We start from the raw sequence: 15684 nt of genomic DNA on the forward strand, positions 1-15684 counted from the left end.
GCACACTAGAAATTTTGGTATTTACCAGCCAGTGTGACCTGTTGGCAGAAAAAATAGTTTCCAGCCGTTTTCTCTGCTTTTGAGCGTTTTAATGAGAAACATAAAGGAAAATTATGTTCAGCTGGGATTTAAAGTGTTAAAGGGGCACAATTTAGAAGTGGGGGGCCCCAAAACTTAAAAGGAATAAATAAAAATGATTTATAGAGCTCTCCTGCAGGCCTGCACGGTCTTATGTTCTCCTGTCACATCTGGGTCAGGAGGCCCACAGTTCCCAGTCGGAGCCTCTGGCCATGGGCAGGCGTCTGCATGTCTGTCGGACCGCCACATAAATACCAGGATGTCGGCTTCAGATGCTGCTTTCACTGTCAGACGCAGACGCAGCGGTTCGGACCGGAGACACGCCGACCCTCCGCCAACATGTTCGCAATGAGACTGGTCGCCTTCAGCTGTGAGTATCCTCTCCGCAAGACCGGGCTGACATCACTTACATTTAGCTTCATTTAGAAAACCAGTGTTTGATGACTTGATGCATAAATATTTCATTTTCCTCCTGGTTGAGTTTGTTTGGTTTGTCAAGTTTCTCTCCCTTGATTCAGTTGTTTTTCTTCTTCATCTTGATTTTTTTTTTGCCTGCTTTTGTTTTTTATAAGCTCCTCGGTTATCTCGCCAGCGCAATTTATAATTTCTCGTCTTTTCGTTTTAATATATGCAAACAAATCAATTATAAATTCTTATCTCATAAACCTGTAAGTAGGTTTTTAAGGTTTTGGTTCTACTCTCCTCTCACCTTAGATGTCTTGGTGTTGCTGTCCAAATACTAAATTGCAATTCATTATTTTTGCAGTGGGATGGAGGTGACAACCGGTTTATTTCAAAGGCTTTTCGATTTTGCAAGAAATCCACTTCTTATGAGGATGTTACCAATAGAAATGTAGATTTTAATTATGGTGCACTGCTGTATGATGCGCTTCATTTTTACTCTCTTTGGCATTCCATTTTCTGTACTTTATACATGTAATGGTGTTTAATAAATTGGAAATTTAATTTTGAGCTGAAAGTGAGCTGAACCCAACAGATTATGAGATTACCTGAGACACAACGTCTGGTCAAATGAAGACTCTCATTCCAGAACATGATATATCCATTCTAGATAAAGATTATCGGGTAGATCAATAGTCAGTATTTGAACAAAAAAAAAATATATAATAATAATAATAATATATAGCTATATATACGTGTATATTATATTATATATACTGAACAAAAATATAAATGCAACGTGTAAAGTTTCAGTCCCATGTTTCATTAGCTAAAACAATATCATATCCAAGAAAAGTTAATTTCTGTCAAATCTTTTTACATCTCTGTTAGTGAACATTTCTCATTTGCCAAGATTTTCTTTCAATGGAATGATTTTCTTAAACAAACTCTAACCAAGTAAAATCTTTGAAATTGTTGCATGTTGCAGTTATATTTTGGTTTGATATATTTGTATATTATTTTCTAACCTTAAGATAGCCAACTGGCAAAAGTTTGACTTTCATGCCAGCATCTTGTCGGACCAAGGGCCAAATTTGTCAAAACTCATTTAGGGATGAAACTCCACACATGCAGACATTTTACTCACTTGTTCTTTAACTGCAACTAATCTAGGACTAATGTAGTGTAGCAGGTTAGATGTTTCTATGTGAACTGGTTAGGATGGTTTACCAGAGTAGCAACTACAGAGACAGTTGCCATTCTAATAATATATAGATTTTGTAAGCTGGCAAATCACAAATAGTTTATATTTTTTTCATTTTCACTTATAAAATGTGTAACGCGGATGTTCTTCTGTTTTCAGTGCTGGCTGCAGCTTGGTACTTCACTGGTGCTGGTAAGTTTTCTTTTAAAGATTATTTCTTTGGCTTTTTCCACATTATTTGACAGTTCAAAGTAGAGAGAGTGAGAGAGAGAGAGAGAGAGAGAGAGGGGGAGGGATGCAACTTTGGTATTTTTTATTTTTCTTACTCTTTTTTTCTTACTTTAATTGCAAGTCTCCTTGGTCATTTACGAGTTTCATGACCCTTAGACCCTTGAAACCTGTTTAACCCTCATTCTATAATTTAAAAACATAAGAAGATATTTTTCTAGTTCTGATCTCACAGTCTGATAGAGGTTAGAGATACGCAACTCGAAATAAAAAGAGAGACAAAACGAGATGCAAAGGGTTGAAAATTTGAAAAAACTGTAAAAATGTCTATTACTCTAGACAAAAGAATGAAAAATTGTATGTGTCTATTTAGCAGTATAATGATGATGATGATGATGATGATGACGATGATGATGATGATGTGTTTCAACAGAGGGGGAGGTGGTCTACGCCTGTCTCAACGATACCGTTGAAATATCATGTGGTAAGAAGACACACACACACACACACACACACACACACACACAAACACACACACACACACACACACACACACACATTAAAGCTGCTCTGTGTATCATTTTAACATCAATAAATCATTATCACATTAATTTTGAGAAATAATTGGAAACAAACAAGACCAAACAAGTCTAAATTTCCCAGTTGTAGTTCTGTCTCATTCAGGTAGGGGCCATAGGGAATCCCACAATACCTTGCGATACTAGCAAAGATGAAGAAGAAGAAGAAGAAGAAGAAGAAGAAGAAGAAGAATGAAATGGCAGGCGGAAGTCCCCGCTTTGAGACAAAGCCTTTCAAAATGAACACATTTATGGCTGTAAGGCGTAAAAAATAGCACACATCTAACAATTTCAATTGATTTTAATGTGAAAATTGTCAATAGGGAAACATATTACTTGATTTTAGTCCAGTCAGTTGTTTCTGAAACGACCATCTTTGAGAAAGGTGGCAACGGGTTTATGGGAAATGTAGTTTTAATTTTGAGAAACACAAAATGCTAAAACCCCTCCTCCCCTTCTCTCTTTCACTCTTTTGACTCGTTTGTCACTCTCTCTCTTTCTCTCGCTCACACACACACACGCACATTCACTACTCTCCTCCTCTCCTCTACTCTTCCCTAATCTCCTCCTCTCCTCGCCTCGCCTCTCCTCTCCTCTCCTTTTCCCTCCCCTCCTCCTCTCCTCTAGAGGTTGGCAGTAAGATAAAGCTGAACCACATCCTGTATAAGGTTGGTGTTGGGACGAGGTGTGGGGAGGGAAAGCGCCACCCGGATGACGGACCGGACACCTACTGCACCTTCCCCTTTGTCGAGATGGTGGTGGAGGACCTGTAAGGAAACACTTTATTGAAGATATAAGATGTAGTAGTTGCGTCTTCTCAGAAAAACTTAGGCTAGTCTCTTCATCTACAGTAGATCTCCGATCAGAGAGTGACACGGGAGCAGGGATCTCAGATTCCTTCAGACTTTAATGCCATAAATGCACAGTGCCATAATCTTGAACAGTCATATGGTGTCTGGAATTATAAATCAATACACAACAAAGAAATAAGTCAGTACACAAACCAGCATTGGGTTAAAATAGCTAGCAGCAGCAAATTAACATTAACATAAAGATATTAGCAGATTAGCGTTAGCATTAGCGATTTAGTATTAGCGATCGTGGCATTATAATTATTTATGAGGTGGTAATGACCAAATGAATCAACAACAGCTGACAGGGTACAGGCTATGCAACAATAACGACAGATTTAACTAATTACACATTTCAGCCAACTTACATTTGCTCATTCACTCATATGCTGCTCAATCACCGACAGTCCAGATTAGAGAGAGAAAAACTACAGCAGAGCCATGTATAGGACCCCCAGAAGGCCCCTTTAGTTACTCACTGTCTGAACGAATTCCCAGACTGTACCTTATGTAGTGATACCCCCTGCTGGTGAAAGACGGGGAATTCAGAACACACTTTGTCAGAATAATTACACTAATTACACTAACCGACACGTTAAAGCTGCAATAAGCGAAATGCTCTGACCACTAGAGGGCGACAGAGACCACAACACATTTGTAAATAACACACAGCAAAGCCACTGCACTACGGAGGCCTATGAAGGACAAATGGAAGGATAAAGGCGGATAGCAAAGCTAACTGTACCTCCTGAGAAGTCTCACTGGTTACCAGTCTCACTTTGACAGATCTTTCTCCTGCTGAAGGTCACATGTCCCACAATGACAAGTGAAGAGGCAGGTAGCAAGTTTACTAGTTTAACAAGTTTACTCGTTCACTTCATTGATTCCGCCATTAGGCTATGAAAATTGTTTTTGGGAGGAGGTGAGCACCACTTTTAAACAGTGAGGGAGGAGACGAGCTTGTTTTTCCCAGGGTGCAGCAGGGGGCATCACGCAGCAAATTCAGGTGATGGATTCAATCAGTCAGTCAGTCAGGTAATGCTTAGTGAGATGTCACTTTGTGAGATGGCCTCTAGAGGGCGCCTCTCGCCTATGGCTAAACGCCACATTGCTCCTGTCATCAGCATCAGGTTTCTGAGGCTTTAGCCAGGAATGTTTTTTGACTAGCCTCGAGTGTCTTGACAGAGGAAACAAATCTAGGCTATATCAAGGGGGTCATTGGACCGGAACGCATCGGTACGACGTTCCGGTAGTGAATTTGACGATGTAACGCAGAACGTCTGGTTCTGAAAAAATAAATCCAAAGCAGTACCGGTGGCTGTACCTGTTTTAGGAGCTTAAACTACTGGCTCGGTTCGTTTTGTGATCAAAGTTTTCCAGCCGGGTGATGTTTGGACCTTCGGCCAATTACAGTGCTTAAAAATGGAAAACTCCACTCAACTGGGAAGCCGGGCCACATTAAACAAACACACAATCAAATGACAGACAGACAGTTTAATCTGAGCCGTGGAGCTGACAGGTTGTGTTGTGAAAATGAACATCTTCTATACACATGCAGCTTCATCACAGGTTTGTAGTTTGACAGACAAACCATCAAAACTAACATTTGTTTAAATGAAGTTCATTAAATTAGTTGTAGTAACGCAGGATGGCCATGCTTGTTTCGGCTAAATAGGAGGAAATCTCAGGCTGAATAATGGCCTGTCTGTCTGTCTGTCTGCCTGTCTGTCTGTCTGTCTGTCTGTCTGCCTGCCTGCCTGCCTGTCTGTCTGCCTGTCTGTCTGTCTGACTGCCTGCCTGCCTGTCTGCCTGCCTGTCTGTCTGTCTGACTGCCTGCCTGTCTGTCTGTCTGTCTGTCTGCCTGCCTGTCTGTCTGTCTGTCTGTCTGTCTGTCTGTCTGTCTGTCTGTCTGACTGCCTGTCTGTCTCTCCAGCTGTAATAACAGGCGGTCTTGTAAAGTCCCGGTGACTGAGCTGGTGTTTGGTGAATATGACTGTAAGGAGCAGACCAGGTACCTGCAGGTCTCCTACAACTGTGCCAAACCTGAGCCGGACAGTAAGAACACACACACACACACACACACACACACACACACACACACACACACACACACACACACACACACACACACACACACACTCCCATGTTATTGTCCTCCTTCCTTTGACTACATTAATGTACATCAAAACAGAGTTCCGGCTGGACACTGAGTGTTAAAAGCCAGAAATCATTCAGTTGTTGGTATTGATCAATAACTCTATCAACAAATATATTATGGTAATTTTGTGCTATGAGGCAGTAAAAACCTTTACGCACAAATACAGTCTGAATGAAAATATGCATTTGTACTGAATATGTCTGAGTGTTGGAATTGAAAGGAGAAAGAAATAAGTTTCACTGTTTCAAGAACAAGTGATAGTATTTTGAAATAATGCAGATTGACCAATTTGTTTCAAGATAATTCAAGAAAAGTCTTGGAACAAGTTGATTTGCATTGGAAATAGTTAGACCAGGTTAGTAACAAGCATATGTTGTACCCAAGGGTGGAAGTAACTGATTACGTTTACTCACGTTACTGTAATGGAATAGCTTTTTTGTGTACTTGTACTTTTTTTTAGTATATTTTAAAGTCAGTAATTTTACTTAAGTCCATTTCTCCTTCAGTTTTGTCCTTGTTTCCATTTTAAATCCATCCATCACAGAACAGATTGTGTGTCTAGTTTGAACTCTGTCCTCTCTCCTTTTAGAGTAACTCAGGCAGGAGGATCTCTGAAAAAACACTCTCAGCACACACTCGTCTCTCAGGAACTTTTACTCTGAGCCTTTTAAATGAGACACTTTTTAACGTTTACTGCAGTAGATTTTTACACCAGTACTTGTACTTCTACTTCAGTAGAATGTCAGCAAAGTAACAGTACTTCTACTGGAATCGCACATTCTTTCCACCGCTGGTTGTAGTAGTGTTTACCAACACTGTGATGCACCAGCTCAAGTCTTTTATTACATCATTTTTGTGTTCATTTGTCATTTTTACCAAATATTAAAATACTACTGCTGTTATTTGTGTTTTTCCATACAGACGTTGAACCAGCCGCTGAAGTCTGACTCTCAACATCCAGCATTTAAAACTTTATTGTTCATCGCTGCAGACAGATAAGACTCCAGCCAGAATCACCTCAGGTTTCAACATCAGGCCGACCTGCAGAGCAGCGGGTTCAGCACATACAGCGTACTCAGAAGGACGTGGGTTAGAGTCCCACTCACAACACTTCACCATCTGTTTCTCTACTGTTTTCTGTCTAATAAAGCAGGGAGAGCTTGTAAGATATCTAAAATCTTCTCTGGTATGTGAATGAAGATGCTGCTTGGTCTGTATTTGAATTCACACATTTCAAAATCAGTAAAATTGAAAAACGACCCGTCACTTGTTTCTTTGTGTTTTATTTAGCCGAGAAACTCACACAGCTTCACTGAAAAGTAAAAAAGTAAAGTCTTTCATTCCACAACACTGTGTGTTTTTTTGGGGGGAAAAAAGCTTCCTGATGTTCATTCCTCAATATTTACAAAACCGATGATTGCTTCCTCTGAAATGTTCCTGTTTTGTAAGAAAAGGGTTCAAGATAGATCCAATAACATTCACTAGTGAGTTTTACTGATTAGGTTTTTTTTTTGGGAACTGAATTAAATCAAAGATCATATAATGATTTTAAAGACCTTTTAACAGAGTAGATTGCAGCATGAAGAAACATGTTGCACAAACGGTTTGATTGACATATGGTTGACATGTTTTAATGAGTTTTCTTACAAAATGAGATTTGGGAAGTCATCATTTGAAAAAGTGAAGCCTACTCAGACGAAAAGATTGACTGTTCACACCTACAGTATAACTTCTATACAAAACCATTCAGCAGTAAACATCCCAAATTTCATAGTATGATTATCTTGGTCAAAATTATCTCGATGTACGATATTATCTAATTATTAAGATGAAAACTTTAAAAAACAGTACTGTAATATGCTTCAACTACCAAAACATTTATTTATCATATCAAGTAAGTAAGTAAGTAACTTTATTTATATCGCACCTTTCGAGAGCAGAGACGTCACAAAGTGCTTCACAGAGGAAATAAAGCATAAACATACATACAGACATAAAGCACAATAAAAACAGACAAAAAAAACACAATAAAAACAAAAGTAAATAGAAAATGACTCAAAGGCAAGTCTAAACAAATGGGTCTTGAGCTGCTTTTTAAAGGTGTCCACAGATCTTAAGTCCAGAGGGAGAGAGTTCCAAAGTTTAGGAGCCACAACCTCAAAAGCTCAGTCTCCTTCAGTTTTTAGCCTAGATCGAGGAACAGCCAGCAAACCCTGATCAGAGGACCTTAAGAGACCTGCTGGAGACACAGGGCTGCAGTAGATCTCTAATGTAGGCCTGACCATGCAGAGCTCTATAGGAGATCACAAGAACTTTGAATTGGATTCTGAATGTGATGGGGAGCCAGTGAAGAGCGATCAGAATCGGTGTCACATGAGACCTTTTGGAGTTTAGCAGCAGCATTTTGGACCACTTGTAAACGATCCAGGGATGTTTTGCTGAGGCAGGTGAAGAGGGAGTTACAATAATCAAGACAGGACGATATAAAACCATGAATTAACATTTCCATCTCCACTTGAGACACAATGGGCCTGAGCTTTGCAATGTTTCTCAGCTGGAAAAAACAAGAGCGAATCAGACACTTGACATGTTGGTCCAGAGTCAGAGCCTGGTCCATAGTGACACCTAGTGTTCAAAATCTCAAGCCAGAATGTCAATTCTGTGAGACCAGGAGTGGGTGGAGAGATTCACCTGTCAGTGCACAGGGGAGGAGTTTAGAGGAGGGGAGGTTATATAAGAGCTGGGTGTGTTCTGTTCAAATCCTTTGTCTAAGACCATGCAGTGACACCAGTAAGTTTGTTTGAAATGATTCTGCCAATCTGTTTTAGATTACTTATTGTTTTAGTTATGTCTATATGCTACGCATCCTAATTTAATGTGTGTATCCAATTTCCTAACAGATCATAATATATTGTTTTGGAGCTGTTTGATACACTTACCTGTGAGATAAAGCTGAAACCTGTAAGTAAGGCAAACTGTCTAATTTAAAGGAGAAGTGGTTGTATATTTGCTATCCTGTATTTACTTATGTTTTCCATAAATAGAATCCTGATGAAGGCTTGAAAGATTCCTTCTTAAACTTAGCGGATGCATTAATATTGTAAGCTAATTTATTTACTTTGGTTTATTATTCCTAGTTTGGTGTGCATGGCCATATATTGATTCATGTTTGTTTATTGTACAGGACAATCACCCATTCATCCATTCCCCTCACCAATAAAGGGTTAAATGGCTCTTGGATCCTTGTGTTTAAATGTGCACACCAGTTAGAGGTTCTATGGTCCAGTCATCCTTATACTCCCTAATCAGGCAAGAATAGTAATTTACATCACATGTCAAGTTTAGACTATACAGTCCTTTTTCACCTAGATTTCTTATGGAGGGTTTAACCGACAAGGTAAGAGACCCAAGACCATCCCTTATCTTAGGGACAAGACTAGGAGGGGCAGCAATAAGGATTTCTGTTTTGTCTGCATTTAGCTGTAAAAAAATATCTGCCATCCAGTTTTGCATAGTGTTTAGGCAGTTATTTAAAACTGACAATTTAGCTATGTTTTGAGGTTTAAATGAGACATAATTGAACATTATCAGCATAGTAGTAATAGGAGATACCTTTAAAAGTGCCTTATCTGTCCAAGGGGAAGCATATAAAAGGCAAATCCTATCAACCACAAGACATTCATCATTTTTAAACACATTTTAATGTAGGACTGTAGAACATATGTAAAATATTTAGGTAAAATATTTGACTTTGTTTCTTAAGAAACTAAATTATAAAATGCTGATTTAGCTTATAAGGAGAGTTTTAAACGACGTTACGATACAAACTCAAACTCGTTCAACTCATTCAGCAACATGTGGAGTACAGAGATTTTTTTTCTTTAATTTGAGCGCCCCCATCAGGCCAATTAGTGTAATGTTTTTAAATGCCTGAACACAGCAGGCTTATTATAGTTTTCTATTTTTACATAGTCTTCAATTTTATTTCAGTTTAGTTTCATAGATGTAGTTTTTATTTTTCACAAATGTTTAGTTTTTACTTAGTATTTTGTAAAATATTTTAGTGTTTCTTAAAAGGACAATGACAGAACTTCAGAACAGGTATTTTGTGTATTTTTACAATAGGTAGGCCTACTGTGTGATACAAACTATGAATCATAAATACTTTTAAAATGTTATTTACCTACATCATCACTTACATATTTACAGTTTTTCAGTTAGCCTAGCATTCAGTGAAAATGACAAAAGAATTCTGTCTTTTTTCATTGTCTTTTACCTTGCACATGAACAGAGAGATGAAAACTAAAAACATTCCACATGTAATTTTTATTCTATTTTAATTAACTTTGCAAGTAAACAATATAGTTTTAGTTTTTTCCACTATCATTTTTATTTCAGTTTGCAACAATACTTTTTGGCATCTAGTTTTCATCTTAGTTTTAGTTTTAGTTTACTAAATGATAACAGAGCCAATATGCATCTTCCCTCCCAGTTTTTTTCAAAATCGCACCAGTGGTGTCAGGTTATAGTAACTAAGTAGCTTTTTTTGTGTACTTGTACTTTTTTGAGTATATTATATGAAGTAGCTTGTACAGTCTATTTTAAATCCATCACAGAACAGATTGTGTGTCTCTCCATCAGCAACAGAAACTGGATCAACGTGAACTGACAAACTGTGGATCCATTCACAGTGAGAAGAGGAATCTGACTTTATTTTGTTTCTGCACTTTATTTTCTAATTTCTAATGTTTCCAGTGAAAAGAATCTAGTGTGAAGTCTGTCCTCTCTCCTTTTAGAATCACATGGAAAAGATCACAGCTGACAATATTCTCTGTTCTAAAGAGGAACTCAGGAACTTTTACTAATTTTAAATGAGACACTTTTTACTTTTACTGCAGTAGATTTTTACACCAGTACTTTTACTAATACTTACCTCTACAAAGTAATTGTAGGCCTACTTCTACTTGAGTTGGATGTTTTAGTGTTCTTTCCACTGTGACCTGAATATAATCACGTTTGACGGACAGCCTGATCCATAGCTTCCACCTCCCATTTCATCACACGGGGAACAGATATTTCTTCAGATGGGACAAACTCTTTAAGAACATATAACTATTTAACGGGCTTGGACATGACAAATTGCGCCGTGACTTGCCATTAAAAGCGAAGGTTCTGAGCGATACCGATACTTTACCTTTCCCGTAAGTCAGCTTGAAAACAAAAGTGAAACCAGACCGCTGCAGCCTGGCTCGGCAGAGAGAGAGCGTCACTCCGTCGCTTCTTTCAGCCAGTGTGGGGTAAAAGAAAAACAGTATGGAGGAATTCCCTTATCCCATCACCGTGCAGGGCGGCTGGACCCCGGCCCGGTCCAAAGCCGTCAAGAATAAACTTCAGGTCTATTTCCAGAGCAAGAAGAAGTCAAACGGAGGAGAGTGCCGGGTGGAGGCGGAGGACGACAGAGCGACGGTTCACTTCAAATCGGATGAGGGTGAGTCTGTCTGCCGACTAACTACCGGAGCCCATTTCCACTGGACACGATTCAGTTTTAAATAGAAGTTTCTGATAGACGATTCGGCTGTGTCATTTCGACTAGTCCAGCATATAGTTTGTTATTGGGGAGAATCGCTGTTCTGCATGTCATCATCACGGATGGACCCATGGAATACACTAAGTCATAGTCTGTTTATAATAAGCCTACGCAGTTTAACACAGTGCATCGTCCCACTGTAAGGAAGATGTTTTGGTAATGTATTATAAACTGAACAAACTCCTACTGCCGTTTAGTGAAGTTAACTCATCTTCAGTCATTAGCTCAGTGCAAATAGATGTGTTTGTCAGTTTCAAATTAATTACTAATTATCAGCTTCATAACTTCTAACCGCGAGTTCACGACTTGTGACTTAAAGCTATAGCCTAAATTAAAAGGATTTGTTACAAAGCCTTCACTGAACTGGTCATGTTAAAGTTTGTGAAGAAACATTGTTGGCTTATTGGCATACTTCCCAGCATGCATTGCAGTTGAGGTAAATTCCTTCTTGCTTGGACAAAGTGACAGGATGAAGACTTGTTATATAAGAAATTTAGGTGATTATATGTCAGCATCTGATTAAACATGAAAATGCCTAAATATTTTTTGCACTGTATGTACATACAATAGGGACAATAGTAAAGAATAGAATGGATGATACTTTAATTCTGCATCTCTGGATTGTGAATATGCTTTTGAATACAGAACATTGCGCTGCTGTAATGAAAATCTCTTGACTAGTATTCTTACTTCTTACATGGTCATCTTTAACTAATAACATCCTTATGAAGCTTTTTACTCTAAAGAAATAATCTGTGACATTTTTATATGAATTTCAGTTCTCCTCTCTCTCTCTGCTCTAACACAACAGTGATTCAACCTATATCCAGTTCATAAATCTTTTCCATTGTCCATTTGGAATCAACAGAAGAAGAAGAACTGGGTATGAGCAGTGATAGCCACCATGGCTGAACAGACAGAGAAAAGAGAAACTCAAACTGCATCAAGAGAAAATCCAAGCTCCGCCCACACTGTTTTGATTGACAGGTGATCTGTGGGAAGAGCAGAGCAGAAACACCACAGGAATGAGGCTGAGCAACAAAGATGGAGAATAAATTCCTACAGGGATTTAATAAAGTGTCTGTGGCAGTCAGTAGTGAGTTTATAGTGACCTGATCATACTTAATAATATATTTTTTCTCCTGTAGTGTCTTTATAGTTTAACATCAGGGACTTTTTCCCATGGGGAGTTTTACATATTACCTTTCTACTGTAAAATCTGTAAGTTTGTTTTTGTAAGGGCTCATCCAGAGTTACACAGTTTAGGTCCTGATCCAGTTATTAGGGAATGATTTGCAGTTATAAAACTTATCAACACACAATTGTCTCCTTTTATTCCAGTGAGACAGAGAGTCCTTGCGAGGGAAAACCATGAAGTTACTCTGGAGAATGAAAGTCTGAAGCTGCAGCTGTTTTCTCAATCAGTAAGTAAAGGCTGTTTAAAGGTGCCAGGTGTATCATTTTAACCATTAATATGTCATTGTCAAATTAATAGTGTCACTTTGGTGTAATTAGAGTAAATAAGTGACAGCATGGTTAGACGATTGGTCTCCTCTATCTCACACCAGTAGTATTGTTAGTTCTAATGTTTCTCCACAAAACTACATTTCCCATCAGCCCCATTGCTTCCTGCAATATTCTACTTAGTTTTAACATGGGAGTTATTTGGCACACGACCGCCATGAAAACCAGAGAATAAACTACTCACCAAGATTGAATGCAGCTGGACCAGTCTGTAGCGTTCAGCTTTTTACTTCCCATTCATTTGAATGAAACTGACATTTAACACGTTGGTGAACAGATTCAACAACAGATCCTGCTTTTAAGACAACAAAGCATCCTGGGTGCGTTGTCATTTTGTGTTTCTATTCTTGGTTTACACTAACATTTGTATTCAAAACTGAAAGTAGATCCGGTCTCTCAAACATGAAGTATCTCTCCTAACTGGTATCCCCCCGCTATGTTCTCAGAAGTTGGACCAATGAGATCTCTTTCTTACTAGTGCATGCATCATTGTGCATCGATCTCATTGGTTCAAAATCATCTCTGTGGAGAGATACTTCTATTTGTGTTAACATGCAGGTGTACCTAATAAAGTGGCCGGTGAGTGTAGTTATTCTGTCTGTATTGGTATATAATGAAATGAGTCACCAGCTCCTTTATGACAGGGCGAGGTTAGGTTTCCTCTCCTGTGAACTCACATGTGTTTTATATTATATCACTGCTGCACTTTGTACTGTCTCTCTGTTGTTGTCTTGTTCATGGTTCCACCTGATCGGCTGTTTTAAAACTTGGCACAGCAACCTGGTGCAATTAGGTTATCAATAAAGTAGTTACTAACCACTGAAAACTTTATAGATATAAGTGAAACATTTACTAATTGAACCGGAGCAGCCAATATTAGCCTTTTAATAAATATTGGATATCATCCACTCAGTCAACATCTGATATGAGGTTCCTCCCTGACCACAGCTACAGAGAAACAGTCTGGAAAACCTGACATGACATATTTCTTCTGCTTTTTTGAATTTATAGGTTCAGTAAGGTTTTTTGTAAAATAATTATTCATTTAAAGGCAATAATGTATCCCAGAATTGCCCTGCCACTGAATAGGCATGTGTGTACGTGTGCGCGTGCAGGTGTGGGGGGTAGGGTGGTGGGGTTCACTCTGCCTGCTAACACTAAAACCATTTCATCAGTCTGGGTTAGGGGTGTCGCGGTGGGCGGTGTCACGGGTGGCATACGGTCTTGGAGTCCACACCGGTGTTATCAGCCCCACACCGGGAATACCGTTATTTTGTATTTTGTAAAATAAAAGCACATTTACAGAGCTTCGATGTTCAAGTTAGGCTACTAAATAATAAATGGACATACTAACAACATACTGATCGCTAATATCTGATCACTAATATGACAGATTAGGATGAATAGGATTAATTATTTGTCCTTACCTAGTGACAGTAATGAGTCCAGTACAATCCAATGGGAGCCTAAAGAAGGGCGATATGCCAGAATCTGCACTGTGCTCACATTAACTCTGAGTGTTGAGCAGTGTTAGAAATGTCTGAGTAAAAAGTGTTACCGTTTACAAATGCCATTAATAGTTTGGAGAGGAATTTTAAGTTTCACTTTGATTTCACTAGTGATGCTGACTTTGATAGCGCTCAGACCCTCTAGTGGCGACAGGCGGTATAACGGGTATGGCCGGTGTTGAGGAGGGAAATGACACCGGTGTCAAAATGGCACCGTGACAACTCTAGTCTGGGTTTTAGTGTCCCATGATGGTCTAAATGCTGTTTCAAAACTCTGGGGGAAACACTGAATATTGTGTGAAAATGGTCAAATGTGAAATTGAATATCATCTATTGTTTAGCTTCAATACAAAATATCGGTATCACCTTTGAAAATCCCATATCAGTCGAACCCTGGTCCTCTGTGGCTCAATGGGCAGAGCAAGGCAGTAGCACTGCCAGGGTGAAGGGTTTGATTCCCACTGGGACCACACGCTAAACAAATGTATTCTAGAACCTGTTAGCTGGTTTGGATGAAAGTGTAAACCAAACAGCACAAATATTATGTACACCACCAGTCTAAAGTTTGGACACACCACTTTTTTTTTTCTCCACATTTTAGAATAATAGTAAAGACATCAGAACTATGAAATAGCACAAATGGAATTATGCAATTAAACAAATCACAACTATCTTATATTTTAGATTCTTTGCCTTGATGGAAAGGCAAAGGCTTTGGAAAGAAATTCATACATAAGATCAACTTCACTATTTATATTTGACTAAGAAACTCATTTCAAGCATTTAAGCAGAAGCCTTTAGATCAAAATGGCTTTAAGAGAATGAAAAACACAGAACATTCAGTCAGGTGGGTCCAGACTGTTCACTTGTAGTGTATATTTTTTAAGGCTTTTGTTAAAGAAAAAGCGAATGTTCTGCTTATCCACAGATATAATGTGCAGATACAGTACATGTCTTGTGATGCCAGCCTGCATATAACACAGTTTTTCACCAGGCCTGATAAACAGCCATTTCATTATGTGTGATCAGAGCTTCTCTTCTTTTCCTCCCAGATCCCACCAAAAAGTGATGACGTCTCAGGTAAAATTACTTCAAAACATTGGAGTTTTTTTTAATCATATAGGTTTTATGATAGCGTGTGGAGGAAATTTCAGTCAATATCATATACTTGATTTTTTTTATTATTATTATTTTGGAGGGGTGGGGGTGTAAGCTCTTTGACTGTTTTTTTTCCCCCTCACTTGCAAAATCTGGGGTTTTTTCTTATGTTTTATCATTTGTATACATGCAAATAAATAATTTGATTTTATTAATAGATTTGTCCAAAGATTCCCCTGACTCTAAAGGAGGACCTGGGAATGGAGGCCCTAGAGCAGACAAAGAGGGTAAAGCCAAACTCTGTGTGTGTCGTGTCGTGTCATGTCTAAGTATTTCCCTTAATTTTACCTTAATTCATAAATCTCTGATTAAAAAGTGTTACTGTGCACGAATACCGTTACAAACACTTACAGGTTTAGATCAAATTATAGAATTTTAAGTTTCACTTTCGTTTTTCGTGACACTGAC

At 38.6% G+C, this 15684-nt stretch overlaps 2 protein-coding genes across 3 annotated transcripts in view; both read left to right on the top strand.

Annotated features, from left to right (window-relative positions):
- Positions 1 to 370: 370 nt before the first annotated feature.
- LOC139648426 (L-rhamnose-binding lectin ELEL-1-like) lies at positions 371 to 6722 on the top strand. Its single transcript, XM_071524542.1, has 6 exons — positions 371 to 448; positions 1844 to 1876; positions 2346 to 2396; positions 3118 to 3259; positions 5275 to 5396; positions 6421 to 6722. The coding sequence occupies exons 1-6, from the start codon at positions 418 to 420 to the stop codon at positions 6444 to 6446; spliced, it is 405 nt and encodes a 134-aa protein (XP_071380643.1). The 5' UTR covers positions 371 to 417; the 3' UTR covers positions 6447 to 6722.
- A 4028-nt stretch (positions 6723 to 10750) lies between these two features.
- The window catches only part of LOC139648429 (protein mono-ADP-ribosyltransferase PARP14-like), a 32172-nt gene continuing 27238 nt past the window's right edge, over positions 10751 to 15684 (top strand). Inside the window, exons 1-4 of one of the 2 annotated variants that reach the window (XM_071524547.1) lie at positions 10751 to 10987; positions 12428 to 12510; positions 15171 to 15198; positions 15435 to 15503. In XM_071524547.1, the coding sequence (XP_071380648.1) occupies positions 10813 to 10987; positions 12428 to 12510; positions 15171 to 15198; positions 15435 to 15503 (355 nt within the window). In that variant the 5' untranslated portion in view covers positions 10751 to 10812. Of the gene's footprint in view, positions 10988 to 11927; positions 11970 to 12427; positions 12511 to 15170; positions 15199 to 15434; positions 15504 to 15684 lie in introns of those variants that run through there. The other variant, XM_071524548.1, reaches the window with a different exon arrangement.

Source organism: Centroberyx affinis, unplaced genomic scaffold, assembly GCF_046629955.1.
Source record: "Centroberyx affinis isolate AG114_WGS23_722 - 3 ecotype Tasmania unplaced genomic scaffold, CSIRO-AGI_Caff_v1 ptg001200l_1, whole genome shotgun sequence".
Lineage (NCBI taxonomy): Eukaryota > Metazoa > Chordata > Actinopteri > Beryciformes > Berycidae > Centroberyx > Centroberyx affinis.